The sequence below is a fragment of the Salmo salar genome, chromosome 29 (assembly GCF_965601325.2).
Source record: "Salmo salar chromosome 29, fSalSal1, whole genome shotgun sequence".
Taxonomy (NCBI): domain Eukaryota; kingdom Metazoa; phylum Chordata; class Actinopteri; order Salmoniformes; family Salmonidae; genus Salmo; species Salmo salar.
In genome coordinates, this window is record NC_138319.1 from 4,480,886 (window position 1) to 4,504,159 (window position 23,274).

The 23,274-nt window shown below is 43.9% G+C and overlaps 1 protein-coding gene across 6 annotated transcripts in view; it reads left to right on the plus strand.

The window, feature by feature from the left end:
• Window positions 1–23,274, plus strand: part of LOC106590044 (supervillin) — a 174,883-nt gene that overhangs the window by 144,409 nt on the left and 7,200 nt on the right. For all 6 annotated transcript variants that reach the window (XM_045710634.2, XM_082970651.1, XM_045710635.2 and 3 more), the window contains 12 exons: window positions 3,731–3,867; window positions 10,059–10,206; window positions 10,482–10,627; window positions 10,899–11,074; window positions 13,161–13,314; window positions 13,590–13,792; window positions 13,980–14,062; window positions 18,129–18,283; window positions 18,850–18,955; window positions 19,404–19,611; window positions 20,059–20,192; window positions 20,287–20,442. In XM_045710634.2, coding sequence (XP_045566590.2) covers window positions 3,731–3,867; window positions 10,059–10,206; window positions 10,482–10,627; window positions 10,899–11,074; window positions 13,161–13,314; window positions 13,590–13,792; window positions 13,980–14,062; window positions 18,129–18,283; window positions 18,850–18,955; window positions 19,404–19,611; window positions 20,059–20,192; window positions 20,287–20,442 — 1,806 coding nt within the window. The remainder of the gene's footprint in view (window positions 1–3,730; window positions 3,868–10,058; window positions 10,207–10,481; window positions 10,628–10,898; window positions 11,075–13,160; window positions 13,315–13,589; window positions 13,793–13,979; window positions 14,063–18,128; window positions 18,284–18,849; window positions 18,956–19,403; window positions 19,612–20,058; window positions 20,193–20,286; window positions 20,443–23,274) is intronic.

The following is a 23,274-nucleotide window of genomic DNA, read 5'->3' on the forward strand; positions in this document are numbered from 1 at the left end:
GATGTCGTTATCTGAGTCTGACAGAAAGATATCCCAGTCCGCGTGATCAAACCAACATTGAAGCGTGGATTCCGATTGGTTAGACCAGAGTTGAATGGTTCTAGTCACTGGTACATCATTTAAGTTTCTGCATATAAGACGGCAGGAGCAATATGGCATTGTGGTCGGATTTGCCGAAGGTAGGGTGGGGAAGGGATTTGTATGCATCGCGGAAGTTAGAGTAGTAGTGATCGAGTGTATTACCCCCGCGCGTTGTAAAATCAATATGCTGATAGAATTTAGGTAGCCTTGTTCTCAAATTTGCTTTGTTAAAATCCCCAGCACAATAAATGCAGCCTCAGGATATATGGTTTCCAGTTTAAATAGAGTCCAGTGAAGTTCCTTGAGGTCGGTCTTGGTGTCTGCTTGAGGGGGAATGTACCCAGCTGTGACGATAACTGACGAGAATTCTCTTGGGTGGTAATATGGCTGGCATTTGATTGTAAGGAATTCTAGGTCGGGTGAGCAGAAGAACTTGACTTCCTATATGTTGTTATGATTACACCATGAGTCGGTAATCATGAAGCATACACCCCCGCTCTTTCTCTCCCCATAGAGGTGTTTATCTCTGTCGGCGTGATGCATGGAGAAGCCCGGCTGAACCGATTCCGACAACATTTCCCGAGAGAGCCATGTTTCCGTGATACAGAGAATGTTACAATCTATGATGTCTCTCTGGAAGGCAACCCTTGCTCGAATTTCATCTACCTTGTTGTCAAGAGACTGGACATTGGCGAGTAGTGTACTCGGGAGCGGTGGTCGATGTGCACATCTACGGAGCCTGACCAGGAGGCCGGTCCGTCTGCCCCTTCTGCGGTGCCGTTGTTTTGGGTCGGCTTCTGGGATTAGATCCATTGCCCTGGGTGGTGGTCCAAACAGAGGATCCACTTTGGGAAAGTCGTATATTCCTGGTCGTAATGTTGGTAAGTTGACGTCACTCTTATTTCCAGTAGTTCTTCCCAGCTGTATGTAATATGACTTAAGATTTCCTGGGGTAACAATGTAATAAATAATACATTAAAAAAACTAAATACTGCATATTTTCCTTAGGAAGCGAGACGACCATCTCTTTCAGCGCTAACTTGCAGCGACCATGTTACGCTTTTACAGCATACAGAATTGCACCGGTTTGTAAGGGGCAAAGTATTGACACGTTTTTTAAAATTGAGAGACGAGCTTAAAGTTTTCTTTACTGACCATAATTTTCACTTGTCTGACCGCTTGCATGATGACGAGTTTCTCACACAACTGGCCTATCTGGGTGATGTTTTTTCTCACCTGAATGATCTGGATCTAGGATTACAGGGACTCTCCGCAACTATATTCAATGTGCGGGACAAAATTGAGGCTATGATTAAGAAGTTGGAGCTCTTCTCTGTCTGCATTAACAAAGACAACATACAGGTCTTTCCATTATTGTATGATTTTTTTGTGTGCAAATGAACTCAAGCTTACAGACAATGTCAAATGTGATATAGCGAAGCACCTGAGTGAGTTGGGTGAGCAATTACGCAAGCACTTTCTTTAAACGGATGACACAAACAACTGGATTCGTTATCCTTTTCATGCCTTGCCTCTAGTCCACTTACCGATATCTGAACAAGAGAGCCTCATCCAAATTGCAACAAGCGGTTCTGTGAAAATTGAATTTAATCAGAATCCACTGCCATATTTCTGGATTGGGCTGTGCTCAATAGAGTATCCTGCCTTGGCAAATCGCGCTGTTAAGACACTGATGTCCTTTGCAACCAAGTACCTATGTGAGTGTGGCTTCTCAGCCATCACTGGCATGAAAACTAAATACAGGCACAGACTGCGTGTGGAAAATTATTTAAGACTGAGACTCTCTCCAATACAATCCAACATTGCAGATTTATGCATCCTTTCAAGCACATCCTTCTCATTAACTTGTGGTGAGTTATTCACAATTTTCGATTAACAAGTAAGGTTTTATATGTAAGATGGTTAAATAAAGATCAAAATTATTTATTATTATTATTATATTATTATTTGTTGCCCTGGTCCTATAAGAGGTCTTTGTCACTTCCCACGAGCTGGGTTGTGACAAAACCTCACACTCACTCTTATGTTTAATAACTGTATCGTGTGTGGCAGGCTTACAATGATGGCAAAAAACAACATTTGAGAGTGCGCTGACCCTGGTGCTAGAGGGGGTACACAGCTGGATGTTGAATGTTTGAAGGGGTACGGGACTATAAAAAGTTTGGGAACCACTGCTCTAGAGCATTTTGCTTGTTGAGGATATTTTTTATGAAGCGTGTATTTGTTTTCTATGATTGCTTTGTATCTCTATTTTGCTTTTTATATTTATTAATTTGTATTTCTGTAATTACAGGGCTCATCTGTAAGGTCTCAGCATGACTCCCTATCAAAATGAAGGTTAAATAAAGAAACCAACCACACGCTCCCTCCACTGCCATTTGCTAGTAGTTCTTTGGCGAGACATGCAGGTCAACAATGCTACAGTAAATGCAGCAGTTTAGAGGATAAATCTGAGTTGGAATCCCAAACACATTTCACACAAAGTAACAGACAGTCTCATAGTAGATCATCTTACAATGACAACAAAGGGACTGGAGTAGTCATTTATGTTTAGTATTCTGATAATGGTTTCATCCTCACAAAGAAGGAAGGCAGTGTGTTCTTTGACTGTCGCGTCACATTGAGGAGAAAAATATCTCAGGCTGTGTCTCAAATGGCTCCCTATTCATTATGTAGTGCACTACTTGTGACCACTGCACTATGTAGAGGATTACGGTGCCATTTGGGATGTAGCCTCAGTCATCAGAGAGGTCATTCGCATAGATTAGACAGATATTGAGGGCAGGAAAAATATCTTCCTCTTCCATGTATCAAGAAGACTGTGGCCTATAACAAGCATGCTAAGGCAAACCATCCAGAACAGTGAGCAGCAAAATGTTGGCTACATCCTCAGTGGCACCCTATTCCCTATATAGCGCACTATTTTTGACCAGTCCTTTGGGAATAAAGGGAATGGGGTGCCATTTGGGATGCAGATGTCTGTCTGCTGCTGCATACTAATTGACTAAATTATATTATTGTTTTGTCCTTGTTGTCTTCTAGTCTGGGGAAAGAAGAAAGGATTGTGTACATTGTGCCTGTTTGCACTGCTTATTGCAGCCACATATGTCACAGCAGTAACCCATTTCCTAGTGCTGCTGTGCTGAGGTCCACAGAGAAAAATGGCCTAATTCGCATTTTTACACAAAGCAACGAAGGATGCTCTTGAAGGGTGTCCTTTCTTTTCCAAAGGATGTTTTTTTTGTGTGTGTTTTTTGCGGTTGTTTTGGTTCCTTCTCTACACCTCTTCCATGCAGCTGTGGTGGTTAATCATGTTACCCAGGTCACCTCGCTCTACCCTGGGCTAGCCTGTCCCGCTACTCCCCCTCCCAATCCAGCCCAAATCCAATAAGACCAACCAGACCACATTTTAAAGTGGTATTCTAATCTTAAATACACCGTTAGGGTATGTCCAAAATGGCACCCATATTCCCTATATAGTGCACTATTTTGACCCGAGCCCTGTTAATGACTCTATTAATGCATTTCTTCTTAAATGCCGCTAAGATCAAGATCAAAACATTTGATAATATATGCCTATCTGTGTCTGTCTGTGTTTGTTTGTTTCTGTCTGGTTTATAATAACCAGGTCGACGGCACGTCCAGACCAGACTAGTGGAGCCTAGAGTGTCCTCTTTAAACAGCGGGGATTGCTTTCTGCTCATCACTCCCCATCACTGCTTTGTCTGGACCGGCGAGTTTGCCAACGTCATCGAGAAGGCCAAGGTGAGTCCGCCATGTTAATTTTCATTCAGTCTTCTTGCTCTTGGTGTTATCAGTAACTTATTGTCCCTAGAGGGAAATTCGGTTCATGAACAGGGGTAACATGATAAAAGTACAGGCTTATCAGACACACTGATCAAAACACATGCACCAATGTTGTCATACATATATTGTATTGCTGCTCAGTGTTGTCTTATGTATACTTAACAAAAATATAAACGCAACAATTTCAAAGATTTTATGAATTATATAAGGAAGTTGCTCAATTGAAATAAATACATTAGGCCCTAATCTATGGATTTCACATGTCTGGGAATACAGATATGGATCTGTTGGTCACAAATAGCTTTAAAAAAGGTAGGGACGTGGATCATAAAACCAGTCGGTATCTGGTGTGACCACTAATTGCCTCATGCAGTGACACAAATCCTTCGCATAGAGTTGATCAGGCTGTTGGTTGTGGCCTGTGGAATGTTGTCCCACTCCTCTTCAATGGCTATGCGAATTTTCTGGATATTGGCAGGAACTGGAACACTCTGTTGTACACGTCGATCCAGAGCATTCCAAACATGCTCAATGGGTGACATGTCTGGTGAGTATGCAGGACATGGAAGAACTGGGACATTTTCAGCTTCCAGGAATTGTGTACAGATCTTTGCAACATGGGGCCGTGTATTATCATGCTGAAACATGAGGTGGTGGGGCGGATGAATGGCACGACAATGGGCCTCAGGATCTCATCACGGTATCTCTGTGCATTCAAATTGCCATCGTTAAAATGCAATTGTGTTCGTGGTCTGTAGCTTATGTCTGCCCATACCATAACCTCACCCCCACCATAGGGCACTCTGTTCACAACATTGACATCAGCAAACTGCTCACCCACACGACGCCATACACGTGGTCTACGGTTGTGAGGCTGGTTGGACATACTGCCAAATTCTCTAAAACGACGTTGGACGTCAGGTAGATGGATTATCTTGGCAAAGGAGAAATGCTCACTAACAGGAATGCAAACAAATTTGAGCACAACATTTTAGAGAAATACGCCTTTTGTGCATATTCAACATTTCTGCGATCTTTTATTTCAGCTAATGAAACATGAGACCAACACTTTACATGTTGTGTTTATATTTTTGTTCAGTGTAATTAAATTAGATATGTTTCTATACTCCATAGATGAACGCGAGTAACCATCTGTCAGTGAGGTTTAAAGGGACTTTGTTATTATTAGGCGTGTGCTACGTCACGTGCAGGAAGTAAATACTATTTAGCTTGTTATTATTGATTAATGTACTGCATTGTAGTGGGAGCTAGCAACACAGGAAGTGGTGTGTGTGTGAGGGGAGCTGCAGTAACAGGAAGCCACACAGTGACACATCAACCCAGACCTAGAGCCATTGTTTTAAACATACTCTGCTCAACTGAACTCTAAACTCTGTATGGCCAGGAGGAACACAGACTTCATTCTGAAATTCTATTAAAAAAAACTATAATTCAGACTATAAAACCCCAAGTAGATTGACATAAAGTGTAGTCCACTTTGTTCTAATGGCAGAAATAATTTGATTGGTTTAGGGCAGGGATTGGTTGCTGCTAGCTTGCTACATTTGACTCTTTTGCTCTTGAGAAAAGATGGCGCTGACAAACACGGTCACCCTGTTTTTCGCTCCTAGCCAACTTTGCACCATTTTTTGTGTGTTATTTCTTACATTATTTGCTTGAATGTTTTTAGTATTATTACCTACTTTTTGAAAATAACATTTTGGATGTTAGATGGCGGTCACAAATTCACCACCATAGTGCACTCCAAGCTCATCCCTAAGCTCAGGTGCTTGGGTCTAAACCCCTCCCTGTACAACTGGGTCATAGACTTTCTGACGGGCCAACCCCAGGTGGTGAAGGTAGGCAACAACACTGCTGCCACTCTGATTCGGGGGAGTGGCAGAGGTGGCCCCACAGGAATGCGTGCTCAGCCCCCTACTGTACTCCCTGTTCACCCATGACTGCGTGGCCATGCATGGCCATGAAAATAACCTCTCCCTCAACGTCAACAAAATGAAGGAGCTTTTCATGGACTACAGGAAACTGCAGAGAGCACGCCTCCATCGCCGCGGTAGAGAGGGTCAAAATCTTCAGGTTCCTAGATGTGCACATCACTGAGGACCTGAAATGGTCCCTTCACACCGACAGGAGGCTGAAAAAATTCATCTACAGCACCCGGTGTCACAGGACTTTTAAGCCTTGTGACATGGGGGTATGGTAGTAAGTGCCAGGCACACCGGTTTGTGTCAACAACTGCAACACTGCTAGGTTTTTCACACTCAACAGTTTCCTGTGTGTATCAAGAATGGTCCACCACCCAATGGACATCCAGCCAACTTGACACAACTATGGAGTCAACATGAGCCAGTATCCCTGTGGAACACTTTTAACACCTTGTAAAGTCCATGCCCCGACGAATTGTGGCTGTTCTTAGCCAACTCAATATTATGAAGGTGTTCTTAATGTTTTGTACACAGTGCATGTATATACTGTATTCTAGTCTTGGCTCATCCTATACAACTACTACTGTATCCACCTTTTCTATTCAGATAATGTCCATACTGTCTATACACACCATTCATAGACACATATACACTATATATACAAAAGTATGTGGACACCCCTTCAAATTAGTGCATTCAACCATTTCAGCCACACCCGTTGCTGACATATGTATAAAACCGAGCACACAGCCATGCGATCTCCATAGACAAACATTGTCAGTAGAATGGCCTTACTGAAGAGCTCAGTGACTTTTAATGTGTCACCGTCATAGGATGCCACCTTTCCAACAAGCCAGTTTGTCAGATGTCTGCCCTGCTAGAGCTGCCCCGGTCAACTGTAAGTGCTGTTATTGTGAAGTTGAAACGACTAGACCACACAAACTCACAGAATGGGACCACCGAGTGCTGTGTAGTGCGTAAAAATCGTCTGTCCTCGGTTGCAACACTCACTACCGAATTCCAAACTGCCTCTGGAAGCAACGTCAGCACAAGAAATGTTTGTCGGGAGCTTCATGAAGAGGGTTTCCATGGCCGAGCAGCCGCACACAAGCCTAAGATCACCTTGTGCAATGCCAAGCGTCGGCTTGAGTGGTGTAAAGCTCGCCGCCGTTGGACTCTGGAGCAGTGTAAACACGTTCTCTGGAGTGATGACTCAGACTTCACCATCTGGCAGTCCAACAGACAAATCTGGGTTTGGCAGATGTAAGGAAAAAGCTACCTTCCCGAATGTTTAGTGCCAACTGTAAAGTTTGGTGGATGGGGAATAATGGTCTGTGGCTTTTTTTAACGGTTCGGGCTAGGCTCCTTAGTTCCAGAAGGGAAATCTTAACGCTACAGCATATAATGACATTCTAGACGATTCTGCGTTTCCAACTTTGTGGCAACAGTTTGGGGAAACGCCCTTTCCGGTTTCAGCATGACAATGCCCCCATGCACAAAGCGAGGTCTATACAGAAATGGTTGGAAGAACTTGACAGAGCCCTGACCTCAACCCATCGAACACCATTGGGATGAATTGGAATGCCGACGGGGAGTCTGGCCTAATCGCCCAACATCTGTGCCCAACCTCACTAATGCTCTTGTGGCTGAATGGAAGCAAGTCCCCTCAGCAATGTTCTAACATCTGGTGGAAAGCCTTCCAGTGGAGGCTGTTATAGCAGCAAAGGGGGGACCAACTCCATATTAATGCCCATGAATTTGGAATGAGATGTTCGACGAGCAGGTGTCCGCATACTTTTGGTCATGACTCATGTAGCGTATTTATATTCCTGACTCTGGTTAGGAAGCTAATTTCCTGCAATTCTATCCATTTTGCCATGAGGTTGTGTACTGTATTCTCGACATGGCTCATTGTAATATTTCTACTACTGTACATTGCATTTTAGTTACTGTTTATAATCACCGTATATGTATTTATATACTGGATTCTTGACATAGCCCACTCTAATATCTACTGCTGTACATATCATTCTTAGTATATGTTGTGTAGATTCATCCAGTGTATATATGTATAGATTGCATTTAGATTACTGTTAGTGCTATTTGGGTTGTTAATTGCATTCCGAGATTTCTTGATTTGTTGTATTTTTTTATTAAAATGTTTTATTTTACTGCATTGTTACGAGCTAGTAACATTAAAAGATGTTACAACTAGTTTTATTCATTACATTTACATTACATTTAAGTCATTTAGCAGACGCTCTTATCCAGAGCGACTTACAAAATGGTGCATTCACCTTATGATATCCAGTGGAACAACCACTTTACAATAGTGCATCTAAATATTCTAAGGGGGGGGGGGGGGGGGGGGTTAGAAGGATTACTTTATCCTATCCTAGGTATTCCTTAAAGAGGTGGGGTTTCAGGTGTCTCCAGAAGGTGGTGATTGACTCCGCTGTCCTGGCGTCGTGAGGGAGCTTGTTCCACCATTGGGGTGCCAGAGCAGCGAACAGTTTTGACTGGGCTGAGCGGGAACTGTGCTTCCTCAGAGGTAGGGGGGCCAGCAGGCCAGTGGTGGATGAACGCAGTGCCCTTGTTTGGGTGTAGGGCCTGATCAGAGCCTGAAGGTATGGAGGTGCCGTTCCCTTCACAGCTCCGTAGGCAATCACCATGGTCTTGTAGCGGATGCGAGCTTCAACTGGAAGCCAGTGGAGAGAGCGGAGGAGCGGGGTGACGTGAGAGAACTTGGGAAGGTTGAACACCAGACGGACTGCGGCGTTCTGGATGAGTTGTAGGGGTTTAATGGCACAGGCAGGGAGCCCAGCCAACAGCGAGTTGCAGTAATCCAGACCGGAGATGACAAGTGCCTGGATTAGGACCTGCGCCGCTTCCTGTGTGAGGCAGGGTCGTACTCTGCGAATGTTGTAGAGCATGAACCTACAGGATCGGGTCACCGCCTTGATGTTAGTGGAGAACGACAGGGTGTTGTCCAGGATCACGCCAAGGTTCTTAGCACTCTGGGAGGAGGACACAAGGGAGTTGTCAACCGTGATGGCGAGATCATGGAACGGGCAGTCCTTCCCCGGGAGGAAGAGCAGCTCCGTCTTGCCGAGGTTCAGCTTGAGCTGGTGATCCGTCATCCACACTGATATGTCTGACAGACATGCAGAGATGCGATTCGCCGCCTGGTTATCAGAAGGGGGAAAGGAGAAGATTAATTGTGTGTCGTCTGCATAGCAATGATAGGAGAGACCATGTGAGGATATGACAGAGCCAAGTGACTTGGTGTATAGCGAGAATAGGAGAGGGCCTAGAACAGAGCCCTGGGGGACACCAGTGGTGAGAGCGCATGGTGCGGAGACAGATTCTCGCCACGCCACCTGGTAGGAGCGACCTGTCAGGTAGGACGCAATCCAAGCGTGGGCCGCGCCGGAGATGCCCAACTCGGAGAGGGTGGAGAGGAGGATCTGATGGTTCACAGTATCAAAGGCAGCAGATAGGTCTAGAAGTATGAGAGCAGAGGAGAGAGAGTTAGCTTTAGCAGTGCGGAGAGCTTCCGTGACACAGAGAAGAGCAGTCTCAGTTGAATGCCCAGTCTTGAAACCTGACTGATTAGGATCAAGAAGGTCATTCTGAGAGAGATAGCAGGAGAGCTGGCCAAAGACGGCACATTCAAGAGTTTTGGAGAGAAAAGAAAGAAGGGATACTGGTCTGTAGTTGTTGACATTGGAGGGATCGAGTGTAGGTTTTTTCAGAAGGGGTGCAACTCTCGCTCTCTTGAAGACGGAAGGGACGTAGCCAGTGGTCAAGGATGAGTTGATGAGCGAGGTGAGGAAGGGGAGAAGGTATTCACAAGATTCTCAGTTCAAACCTTTAGCTTGTTTTTAAAAGTTGTGCATCTGCTAAACTTCGCCCATTGACCTTTTAGAAACCAATCAGATTTGTTCTGCCCTAAACCAAACAGATTCTTTCAGCCCTTAGAACAAAGTTGACTGCACTTTGTCAACCTGCAAAATCCATTGGGGGTTTGTTCAAAACACTTGCATAGGAGGCCCATCTCAGGATATGCTTTTTAAGAACATATCTATTTACCAATAGCTAAATATCTAATTGTCGAACAATGACACATCAAATCATCAGTGGTGAATTACTTATTTTAGTAATAGAATTAACTGTTTTCTTATTGTCTGTGTCTTTCTTTCTCAGGCTGCTGAGCTGGCCCAGTTCATCCAGACCAAAAGAGATCTGGGTTGCCGTGCCAACTATGTAGAGCTGATCGAGGAGGGTATCAACACACACAGCTACGCTGCCAAGGAGTTCTGGAAGATTCTGGGTGGACAGACCAGCTACCAGTGTAAGGCTAACTGTCTGTTCATATTTTAATCAGTTTGGGGGGCGCCCCTTCTCTTGTCTTGCTATGACGTAGCAATCCCAAATTAGTAGCAACTTCTTATGAATGTGATATGTAGGGGTTATGAATGTGTCATGAAGTCCTTATGTAGGTGCCCTTCCAACTGAAGTGCTACCCAGAAAGGCTTCCCTGTTTTCCCGGTATCGTCAGTTTCTAACATTGATGATAGTTTTATGACATTTCATGACAGTTTCTAACTTCCTGTGTCCTTCCTGTAGCCGCTGGGACACCAGACGAGGATGAGCTGTATGAGAGCGCCATCGTAGAAACCAATTGCATCTACCGCCTAGTGGACGACAAACTGGTCCCCGATGACGACTTCTGGGGGAAGGTTCCCCGATGCACGCTGCTCAGCCCCAAACAGGTCAGACATTACTTCTACTAACATTGTTAGGTCTGGATTTGGATTTCCATTCTGACTGGATCCCAATCAAGTTAAGACAGAGATAGAAAAATGAACCTGGCTGATCAGAAACTGCTGTAACTCCTTAATAGAGATTGTTAGACACTGACAGGTACAATACTCTGACCTGACCTGCTACAGTTCCTCACTTTCAAAGGACCATTTTGAGCTGAAGTGCATAATAGCATTGTACTGGTACTGATTGCTGCCTCTCTGCTCTGCTCTCCTCTAGGTGTTGGTGTTGGACTTTGGCAGTGAGGTGTATGTGTGGCACGGTAAGGAGGTGACTCTGGCCCAGAGAAAAGTTGCCTTCCAGCTGGCTAAACACCTGTGGAACGGAACCTTCGACTACACAAACTGTGACATTAACCCCCTGGACCCTGGAGAGTGCAACTCACTCATACCCAGGTATGGCTCACAGACACTCATACCCAGCTATATATCCACTCATATTCTGTCTCCCACACAAACACGCAACACACAAAGCATAATAATTACCATGAAAACATTTATCTTTAAAGTCCACCACTTTCAGTTAATTTGGGTTTACAAATAACTTTGAGCTGCCTTCTTAAAACCACCCAGGTCAGTACAGGTTGTACAACATGCCCCCCTCCAATAGGGACCTTAGCCAAGTATTCCACTATGTGTAAACAGCTCTGAGGCTAGGGGAGACTCCTATAAATGGGCAGGAGTGTCATCACTCTGCTCTGCACGAAACAATCTCTCTGCCTCTATGCACATGGACAAGTTGGTAGGCTTCTTTAATCACACTTGCCAGGCTGTCATTGCAAATATGAAATAGTTCTGAACTTACCGTAAATTCCGGACTATAAGCCGCAACTTTTTTCCCACGCTTTGAACATCGCGGCTTAAACAATGATGCGGCTAATATTTTCCCGCTTTCACATTTTTTTTCAAAAAAAAAACACATTCTGTGACGTGCTCAGTTTTTTGGTGGCATGAAGCTTTCATTAGACCAATGAAATTGCCGAACGGGTTAAGGTCAAACAACTTTTTTGTTTACTGTTTAGATTAAATTGAGCGCTCTCAAACTTCCCATCCTTCTGATTACGGTAGTCATTTTGTCACCCTCATCATGGCAAAGACACGGAGAAATGCATATGATGTAGCTTTCAAGTTGAAGGCGATTGATCTGGCTGTTGGAAAAGGAAATAGAGCTGCTGCACGGGAGCTTGGTCTTAATGAGTCGATGATAAGACGTTGGAAACAGCAGCGTGAGGAATTGACTCAGTGCAAAAAGACAACTAAAGCTTACTGCTAATTTTTTGTTACAAGCTGTGTTTCGTTAAAGCCTATTTATTTTTGTTACAAGCCGCGTTTCGTTAAAGCCTGTGTAAAGTTCATTTGTTTCAATGTACCGGTAGGCACCTGCGGCTTATCGACATGTGCGGCTTATTTATGTTCAAAATTGTCACGTTCTGACCAGTATGAGGGTTATTTTGTTAGTGTAGGCTGGTCAGGACGTGGCGGAGGGTATTTGGTTTATGTGGTTCGGGGTGTGTGTATTATGTAGAGGGTAGTTGATTTATGTATTCCGGGGTTTTTGGTCACTGCTGTTAGTCTATGTTCTTCCTAGTTGGTCTGTTTCTATGTTTAGTTAATTGGGGTGTGGACTCTCAATTGAAGGCAGGTGTTGCCTTTGATTGAGAGTCCTATATATTAGGGTGTGTTTGTGTTTGTAATTTGTGGGAGGTTGTCACTTGAATTGCTGCTGTTCGCCTTCAAGTCTGTATTCGTCGTCCATCGTTTTGTTTTGTTTGTATCAGTGTTTTCATTAAAAAGTTAATTATGAGCACTCAACCCGCTGCGCCTTGGTCCATTCCTGACGACCGTTGTTACAAAAATAATATTTTTTTTTTAATTCAGTGGGTGCGGCTTATATTCAGGTGCGCTTAATAGTCCGGAAATTACGATATATGCCTGGAAAAATAAAGGTACAAATATTTGTATATCATATTGTAACAACAGCTGTGAAAACTAACACTGTAAAAGTGTGAAAACATTTTCAGTGTTATTTCCTGATAGTTGCTGGTTGAAAATACAATCCACACAGGACCTTCTAATCAGCAGTTTGAAAGTGCGGGTGTTTTGGCTCTCCATAGTGACATCATCATGCGGTAAATTGGTTAATAAGAAAGAAAGAGTTCCAAACCTTTCTGCCAATAACAGCTAGTTTTCCCCTCCCCACTCAGACCACTCTGAAAGTCCTAGCAAAATTATAGCTTGAGAAATAGTTTTTTGCTTAAAAAAAGTTTGCCATTTAAATGGATATCTTTTACAGAAATTATATTGATATAAAACTTGTTTGGGCCTTTAAATAAAATATCAAATTAAAAGCTAGACATAGCCTCTGTCCTCTCCACCTCTACCTCTACCTCTCCCATTCCAACTATTTTACCTCTCTACCTCTCCTCTCTCATTTCAACTTGTACCTTTCCATCTGTCCTCTATCTCCCTCTGTCGGGTGCAGGAAAGGCCAGGGCCGTCCAGACTGGGCTGTGTTTGGAAGGTTGACACAACACAACGAGACCACCCTGTTCAAGGAGAAGTTCCTGGACTGGACAGACTCCAAGAAGAAAGGTACCATCAAGAACGGCCATGAGCACCTCAACGAAAGCAACAAGGTACAGCTCCAAATAGTTTTTAACATATTTTATTTTGTTCACCTCCTTACAACCCTTTGTCCTGTAGGTTCTCAAGCATTCCTTATTAGAAAGTAAGCCATAATACTGGCCAAATCATACAAAATTAGACAAGACAATAAAACCTAATTCTGTTCCAACAACCCATCGCCCTTTTCCACCTCTCCTCCCTCACAACAACCATCACACGCATCTTAACCTCCCTACTCACCCTGATCTCTTCCTAAACCCTTTTTATCGCTTTCCCCTCCCCCCAGGAGCAGCAGAGCCCGGAACAGAACATGATGCGGGCCTATGATGCCTCCCTGATGCTCCCGCTGCTCCAGACCCCGGTTCGTACGGTGTTGGATGGGGTGGACCTGGGCCGGGGCTATGGCCCGGTGGCGGGGGATGACTGCAGGCACTTTGAGATCAGCACCACCGCCGTGGACATCTGGCACATACTAGAGTTTGACTACAGGTGGGTGTGTATGGCTGTGTAGCAAATGGCACCATATTCCCTACATAATGCGCTACATGTAAGTTCTGAGCAGGGCCCATAGGGCACTGTATAAGGAATAGGGTGCCATTTGGGATGCGTACTATGTGTGTGACGCTGTGCGGTTGAGTTAATGGACAATTAACAAAGTATATCTCATATCCTACAGCCGGCTGCCCAAGCAGAGCATCGGACAGTTCCATGAGGGAGACACCTATGTGGTGAAATGGAAGTACATGGTGAGCACAGCAGGTTAGTATCGAGCCACCGTTGCCCACATCTCTACACCATCACACGACACAAAGTTCTCTCTCTCTTTCTCTCTCTCTCTCGCTCTCTCTTTCTCTTTTTTTGTCTCTCTTTTGCTACTGTCGCTGATGATACACCCTAAACCAGTGCAGGTGTTTGAAATCTGGATTTTACCTTGGTTATTTAACGGAAAGACACCCTGTGTTCCTGTATTAGACTGAGCACAACTGACCTTTGAGTAAGCTTGAACATATCCTCCTTGATTTATACACTTTTCTTCATGTAAAGACCATATAAAGTTTGCCCCCTGTCACCCCCCCCCCATCGGTATGTTAGGTTAATAATCACATAAACATCACATAAACTCATGGATACCGACCGTGCTGTTCAAAAGCCTAGCTCGCTGTAGGAATCCATGTTCTAGAATTTGTCATGGCAGGGCCAGCCCAGTGCAACCAAACAGTAATTCATATCACTACTAGTGGGAAGAGAGTTCGAAAGGGGCGCTGCCAAGTGGCTGTGATTTAGTTTTAGTGGTTAACAGAGTAGTACGGCTAGTTCTCTTCTGCACAGAGAGAGGGAGAGAGAGACCATACGACCTGTCAATGTATTGGCTGCTAAACATGCCAGCTGATTACAGTAGTAGAGTATCATCTTTCATCTATCTTACATAGTACACAGATACAGGCACACTGCTGTACCATTGTTGTGCATATGATTTGACAGATACACCGAATGTGCACACAAGGGGTGCTATTCAAAAAAGAAAAATAATAATAATAAAAAAAAATATATAGTTCCAGTCAAAAGTTTGGACACACCATTCCAGGGTTTTCTTTATTTTTACTATTTTCTACATTGTAAAATAATAGTGAAGACATCAAAACTATGAAATAACACATATGGAATCATGTAGTAACCAGAAAAGTGTTAAACATATCAAAATATATTTTAGATTCTTCAAGGTAGCCACCCTTTTCCTTGATGACAGCTTTGCACACTCTTGGCATTCTCTCAACCAGCTTCACTTGGAATGATTTTCCAACTCATCCCAAACTGTCTCAATTGGGTTGAGGTCGGGTGATTGTGGAGGCCAGGTCATCTGATGCAGAACTCCATCACTCTCCTTCTTGGTCAAATAGCCCTTACACAGCCTGGAGGTGTTTTGGGTCATTGTCCTGTTGAAAAACAAATGATAGTCCACTAAGCGCAAAACAAGTGGGATGGCGTATCACTGCAGCATGCTGTGGTAGCCTTACTGGTTAAGTGTGCCTTGAATTCTAAATAAATCACAGACAGTGTCACCAGCATAGCACCATCACACCTCCTCTTCCATGCTTCACGGTGGGAACCACACATGCGGAGATCATCTGTTCACCTACTATGCATCTCACAGAGACACAGTGGTTGGAACCAAAAATCTCACATTTGGACTCATCAGAGCAAAGGACAGATTTCCAACAGTCTAATGTCCATTGCTTGTGTTTCTTGGCCCATGCAAATCTCTTCTTCTTATTGGTGTCCTTTAGTAGTGGTTTTATTGCAGCAATTTGACCATGAAGGCCTGATTCACGCAGTCTCCACTGAACAGTTGATGTTGATGTCTGTTACTTGAACTCTGTGAAGCATTTATTTGGGCTGCAATTTCTGAGGCAGGTAACTCTAATGAACTAATCCTCTGCAGCAGAGGTAACTCTGGGTCTTCCTTTCCTGTGACAGTCACCTAGAGACATTTTTGCAAATGTATTAAAAGTAAAAAACGGAAATATGACTTTTACATACGTTTTCTGACCCTTTACTCAGTACTTTGTTGAAGCAGTGATTACAGCCTAGATTTTTCTTGGGTATGTTTCACCGTAGGGATGGTGCCAGGTTTCCTGCAGACGTGACGCTTGGCATTCAGGCCGAAGTGTTCAATCTTGTTTTCATCTGACCAGAGAATATTGTCTCTCATGGTCTGAGAGTCCTTTATCCTCTTACATCTAGACGTTCCGCTAGCGGAACACCTGCTCCAATATCCAATGATAGGCGTGGCGCGAATGACAAATTCCTCAAAAATACAAAAACGTCAATTTTTCAAACATATGACTATTTTACAGCATTTTAAAGACAAGACTCTCCTTTATCTAACCACACTGTCCGATTTCAAAAAGGCTTTACAGCGAAAGCAAAACATTAGATTATGTCAGCAGAGTACCCAGCCAGAAATAATCAGACACCCATTTTTCAAGCTAGCATATAATGTCACAAAAAACAAAACCACAGCTAAATGCAGCACTAACCTTTGATCTTCATCAGATGACACACCTAGGACATTATGTTATACAATACATGCATGTTTTGTTCAATCAAGTTCATATTTATATCAAAAACCAGCTTTTTACATTAGCAGCATGTGACGTTCAGAACTAGCATACCCCCCGCAAACCTCCGGTGAATTTACTAAATTACTCACGATAAACGTTCACAAAAAACATAACAATTATTTTAAGAATTATAGATACAGAACTCCTTTGTGCAATCGAGGTGTCCGATTTTAAAATAGCTTTTCGGTGAAAGCACATTTTGCAATATTCTGAGTAGATAGCCCAGCCATCACGGCTAGCTATTTAGACACCCACCAAGTTTAGCCCTGACCAAACTCCGATTTACTATTAGAAAAGTTTGATTACCTTTGGTGTTCTTCGTCAGAATGCACTCCCAGGACTGCTACTTCAATAACAAATGTTGGTTTGGTTCAAAATAATCCATTGTTATATCCAAATAGCGGCGTTTTGTTCGTGCGTTCAAGACACTATCCGAAGTGTAAATAAGGGTCACGAGCACGACGCATTTCGTGACAAAAGATTTCTAAATATTCCATTACCGTACTTCGAAGCATGTCAACCGCTGTTTAAAATCAATTTTTATGCCATTTTTCTCGTAAAAAAAGCGATAATATTCCGACCAGGAAAGCGTGTATACGTACAAAGAGAGAGAAAATAAAAGCATGGGATCCCCTCGTGCACGAGCCTGAGTCTCACAGTACTGTGACCAGCCACTATCCAAACGCGCTACTTTTTTTCAGCCAGAGCCTGCAAAGCCACGATTCAGCTTTTTGCCGCCTTCTGAGAGCCCATGGGAGCCGTAGGAAGTGTCACGTAAACAGCAGAGATCCGCTGTAATGGATAGAGATAATCAAGAAGGCCAAGAAATTGTCAGACAGGGCACTTCCTGCATGGAATCTTCTCAGGTTTTGGCCTGCCAAATGAGTTCTGTTATACTCACAGACACCATTCAAACAGTTTTAGAAACTTTGGAGTGTTTTCTATCCAAAGCTTATAATTATATGCATATTCTAGTTTCTGGGCAGGAGTAATAATCAGATTAAATCGGGTACGTTTTTTTATCCGGCCGTGAAAATACTGCCCCCTAGCCATAACAGGTTAAGTGCCTTTTGGCAAACTCCAAGTGGGCTGTTATGTGCATTTTTACTGAGGAGTGGCTTCCGTCTGGCCACTCTACCATAAAGGCCTGATGGTTGTCCTTCTGGAAGGTGCTCCCATCTCCACAGAGTAACTCTGGAGCTTAGTCAGAGTGACCATCGGGTTCTTGGTCACCTCCCTGACCAAGGCCCTTCTCCCTCCGATTGCTCAGTTTAGCCAGCTCTAGGAAGAGTCTTGTTGGTTCCAAACTTCTTCCATTTAAGAATGATGGAGGCCACTGTGTCCATGGGAATCTTCAATGCTTCAAAACATTTTTTGGTACCCTTCCCCATATCTGTGCCTCGACACAACCCTGTCTTGGAGCTCTATGGACAATTCCTTCGACCTCATGGCTTGGTTTTTTGCTCTGACATGCACTTTCAACTGTGGGAATATAGACAGGTGTGTGCCTTTCCAAATCATGTCCAATCAATTGAATTTACCACAGGTGGACTACAATCAAGTTGTAGAAACATCTCAAGGATGTTCAATGGAAACAGGATGCACCTGAGCTCAATTTCGAGTCTCATAACAGTATAGCACAACTATTTATAGTTGCTCATTCGAGTTGTTTGTGAATCCATGTCTCTGTCTGTTGATCCTAGTTGGGAAGAGGCAGAATCCGGACGCGGTGAGGAGCGCAGGAGCTGGGAAGGAGAAGTGTTCCTATTTCTTCTGGCAGGGCCGGAATTCTACCGTCAGTGAGAAGGGAACGTCAGCGCTAATGACTGTTGAACTGGACGAGGAGAGAGGAGCACAGGTAGTGTCTGTGCGTGCGTGTTTGCGGGCGGGCGGGCGAGTCGGGAAAATGACTGCCCCCTCTCATTGAAGTTAAAGGCTGTACTGCAGGCATTGTTAGCAGAAAACAGGATCCCCATTATAGTTAATGTAAAAATGGCGTTATTTTTTTAAAGACAATCATGGTACCAATAATTGCTTCAATTACCCCAGATGTATGTCATTGAACCGGTTATAAAAGAATAATAAAAAAATGCATTCAGAAGTTATAAGGATAATTGAGTTACTAATGGCAGCCTGCAGTACCCCGGTCGGCCTTCAACTTGAATTACTCAATAAGAAGGGGCAGCACTGATCTAGCCTACAATGTCACTTCCTGGAGTAGCTCAAACTTTTCATGTTATGTCTCCATGAGACGCACGCCATCTTAACAGCCATTTGGCTTCAATGCGCTGTTGAGTCTTCACATATGAATGAATGGTGTCATGTCATCGATGGCTTTGTCCATTCATATATACAGTCATCGGTGTGTGTGCGTGCCTCCTTGTCCGTGTGTGTATGTAACCACTCTCTCCTCTGCTCTTACAGGTCCAGGTGCAGCAGGGGAAGGAGCCTCCATGTTTCCTTCAGTGTTTTAATGGAGGGATGGTGGTCCATGCAGGGAAGAGAGAAGAGGAGGAGGAGAACTCACAGAGTAAGTTACCATCCACACCTTTCCCTCTCATTATTACTATCCTCTTTTCTCCTGCGATCAGCCCACTGTTTTTCTTTTTCTTTCTGTGAGTGTGTGTCAGAGAGAGAGAGATTATACGCTTGCCTTATCCTTCCGCTCTTGTCTATTAGATATGACATGTTTGAAACTGGATAGGGGTGTAGAACTCCAATGGAAACCCATGAAAAATATATTTTTCTCCACAGGCGTGATTTATGTGTGGTCTTTCGCCTGTCATCGGTGGGGGTGTGTGTATGTTCGTGTTTGTTATATTTGGCAACACTTTACCTTAAGTTGCCTCTATACATACTGTAGTAACAATGTTTCGTTACATAGAAACTGCTATGTAATTACATTGTTATAGAGCGGTATAGGTTATTACAATCCCAGGGCATCATCTTTCTGACCTCTAACTCATCTCCCCCATCAGATGACTGGCGGTTGTACTGTGTGCAGGGGGAGGTCCCGGTGGAGGGCCACCTGCTGGAGGTAGTATGCCACTGCAGCAGTCTGCGCTCCCGGACCTCTATGGTGCTTCTCAGCGTCTCTAAAGCAACCATGTACGTGTGGCACGGCTGCAAGGCCCAGCTCCACACCCGCGACGTGGGGCGCACTGCCGCCGACAAGATCAAAGAACAGTGAGTCCCAACATTCACAACACTTTACAAAGATTTCTTCCCTAGTATTCTGACATGGTAGGCAGAAGACGGCACATTCATTCTCCCTGACATGTTATTGTCCAGTTGGGGTTAGGGTAATGGCCTACTGTGCCACTGTGAGAGGTCAAAGGGCTCATCATGAAGACTGATGTTGAGCACTCTCTGATATGATTTGTTTGACGTCTAAATAATGTTTGTCTCCAATCCAATTGAATACATTTATCTCATTAGTATAACTGTGTTCAATAAGCCTGGGTCGGGCATTAGTCTTTTAACAGTGTGCGCGCATGCATGCCATGAGTGTGTGAGCCATACAGTACCTGGGTATGAGTTAGTTGAACGCTCCAAGGTCAACGGGATTGATGTCACAGTTGGTGTAGTCGAAGGTTCCGTTCCACAGGTGTTTAGCCAGTTGTTTTTATGCAGGTGTCCGTTGGAGGCGGGGCTCCACAGCAGCAGTAAGGTGACCATCCATGAGTGTGACGAGGGGGCGGAGCCTACGGGATTCTGGGAAGCTCTGGGAAAGAGAGATAGGAAGGCCTACGACTGCATGCTCCAAGGTTAGAGTCCTTTTGTTTAATTAAGGGTCTATTTCTGGTAGTCCATGATCCTCCCGGTTGGTTGATGTGATGACCTTCAACCTTTGATCCTCAGATCCAGGGAAGTTCAACTTCACCCCTCGTCTCTACCAGCTGAGCAGTACGTCTGGAGAGTTTGTTGCCATGGAGTTCTTCTACCCAGCCAGAATAACGGAGGAGGTTAACTCACTGCCCTTCCTACAGGAGGACCTCTACACTGCCTCTCAACCAGGTACTGTACAGGATACACACACACACACACATACACAACCTAGGCTTGGGCGATACCCTGGTGTATGGTATAACGGTATATTTCGAAATACCGACGGTATGATTTTCAGTACCATAAATGTTTTTTAGATCTAAGATGTCAAATGTAATTATATCCAGCTCAGTGCCCCAGCTATGCATTTGGTTTGTTAACTTGCTAGCAACCAAGCTTCTTGTTTACAGCAGAGACATTCAATCCCTTCCTGGATCAAGATCCCTGTTGCCTAAATTGTTTTGTGCAAAAAAAAAAAAAAACGGGATTATTATCTCTTCTGTTACCAAGAAGCTTGATCAAGTTAGCATTGCTTGAGCCCTGAGCTGGATATAATTTATTGGCACATCTTAGATTTCTTATAGTCATATACTTACTTAATTACATTTTAAGCAGTTGCTTATACTCAAACCCCCCCCCCCCAAAAAAAATAAAATAATAATCTATATATGCAAAGCTGTCATCAAGGCAAAGGGTGGCTACTTTGATTAATGTAAAATATATTAAATAGTACCCGCAAAACACTAGTCTCAACGTCAACAGTGAAAAGGCAACTCCGGGATGCTGGCCTTCTGGGTGGAGTTGTAAAGAAAAAGCCGTATCACAGACTGGCCAATAAAAAGAAAAGATTAAGATGGGCAAAAGAACACAGACACTGGACAGAGGAACTCTGCCTAGAAGGCCAGCATCCTTGAGTCGCCTCTTCACTGTTGACGTTGAGACTGGTGTTTTGTGGGTACTATTTAATGAAGCTGCCGGTTGAGGACTTGTGAGGCGTCTGTTTCTCAAACTAGACACTCTAATTTTTATTTTATTTAACCAGGTAGGCTGGTTGAGAACAAGATCTCATTTACAACTGCGACCTGGCCAAGATAAAGCATAGCAGTTCGACACATACAACAACACAGAGTTACACATGGAATAAACAAACATACAGTCAATAATACGGTAGAAGAAGTCTATATACAGTGTGTGCAAATGAGGTAAGATAAGGGAGGTAAGGCAATAAATAGGCCATGGTGGCGAAGTAATTACAATATAACAATTAAACACTGGAATGGTAGGGTGTGCAGAAGATGAATGTGCAAGTATAGATACTGAGGTGCAAAGGAGCAAGATAAATAAATAAATACAGTATTGGGATGAGGTAGTTGGATGGGCCATTTACAGATGGGCTATGTACAGGTGCAGTGATCTGTGAGCTGCTCTGACTGCTGGTGCTTAAAGCTAGTGAGGGAGATATGAGTCTCCAGCTTCAGTGACTTGCAGTTCGTTCCAGTCATTGGCAGCAGAGAACTGGAAGGAAAGGCGGCCAAAAGAGGAATTGGCTTTGGGGGTGACCAGTGAGATATACCTGCTGGAGCATGTGCTACGGGTGGGTGCTGCTATGGTGACCAGTGAGCTGAGATAAGGCGGGGCTTTACCGAGCAAAGTCTTGAAGATGACCTGGAGCCAGTGGGTTTGGCGATGAGTATGAAGCCTGGGCCAGCCAACGAGAGCGTACAGGTCACAGTGGTGGGTAGTATATGGGGCTTTGGTGAGTAAATGGATGGCACTGTGATAGACTGCATCCAATTTGTTGAGTAGAGTGTTGGAGGCTATTTTGTAGATGACATCGCCGAAGTCGAGGATTGGTAGGATGTCAGTTTTACGAGGGTATGTTTAGCAGCATCAGTTAAGGGTGCTTTGTTGCGAAATAGGAAGCCGATTCTAGATTTAATTTTGGATTGGAGATGTTTAATGTGAGTCTGGAAGGAGAGTTTACAGTCTAGCCAGACACCTAGGTATTTGTCAGTGTCCAAAGAAGAGCCAGAAGTATACAGAATAGTGTCGTCTGCGTAGAGGTGGATCAGAGAATCACCAGCAGCAAGAGCGACATCATTGATGTATACAGAGAAGAGAGTCGGCCCGAGAATTTAACTCTGTGGCACCCCCATAGAGACTTCCAAAGGTCCGGACAACAGGCCCTCCGATTTGACACACTGAACTCTATCAGAAAAGTAGTTGGTGAACCAGGCGAGGCAGTCTCCGGGATGTACTTGTCCTCTTGTACTTGTACTAATTTACTTGTCCTCTTGCTCAGTTGTGCACCGGGGCCTCCCACTCTTTCTATTCTGCTTAGAGCCAGTTTTGCACTGTTCTGTGAAGGGAGTAGTACACAGCGTTGTACGAGATCTTCAGTTTCTTGGCAATTTCTCGCCTTCATTTCTCAGAATTAGAATATACTGACGAGTTTCAGAAGAAAGTCCTTTGTTTCTGGCCATTTTGAGCCTGTAATCGAACCCACAAATGCTGATGCTCCAGATACTCAACTAGTCTCAAGATGGCCAGTTTTATTGCTTCTTGTTTTGAAACAGAAATAGAACTGTTTTGCAATAATGACCATCATTATGTTTGGAGGAAAAAGGGGGAGGCTTGCAAGCCGAAGAACCCCATCTCAACCGTGAAACACGGGGTGGCAGCATCATGTTGTGGGGGTGCTTTGCTGCAGGAAGGACTGGTGCTCTTCACAAAAAAAGATGGCATCATGTGGTAGGAAAATGATGTGGATATATTGAAGCATGGTGTATGTAAACTTCCAACTTCAACTGTATGTATGGATGTATGTACGTATACATGTATGATTTGCAATTGCTGTGTGCTTTTCTGTAAAACTGCAGTTAATGGATATTATTGAGTATATTTCAGAGATATATCTAGTTCTAGAGATGACAGTATATTTCATGGACCTAATCTTAACAAAAAGCTAGTCCTATAGCGATGACCCCAATAATTTAACTCCGTAGAGATACACTAGCTACC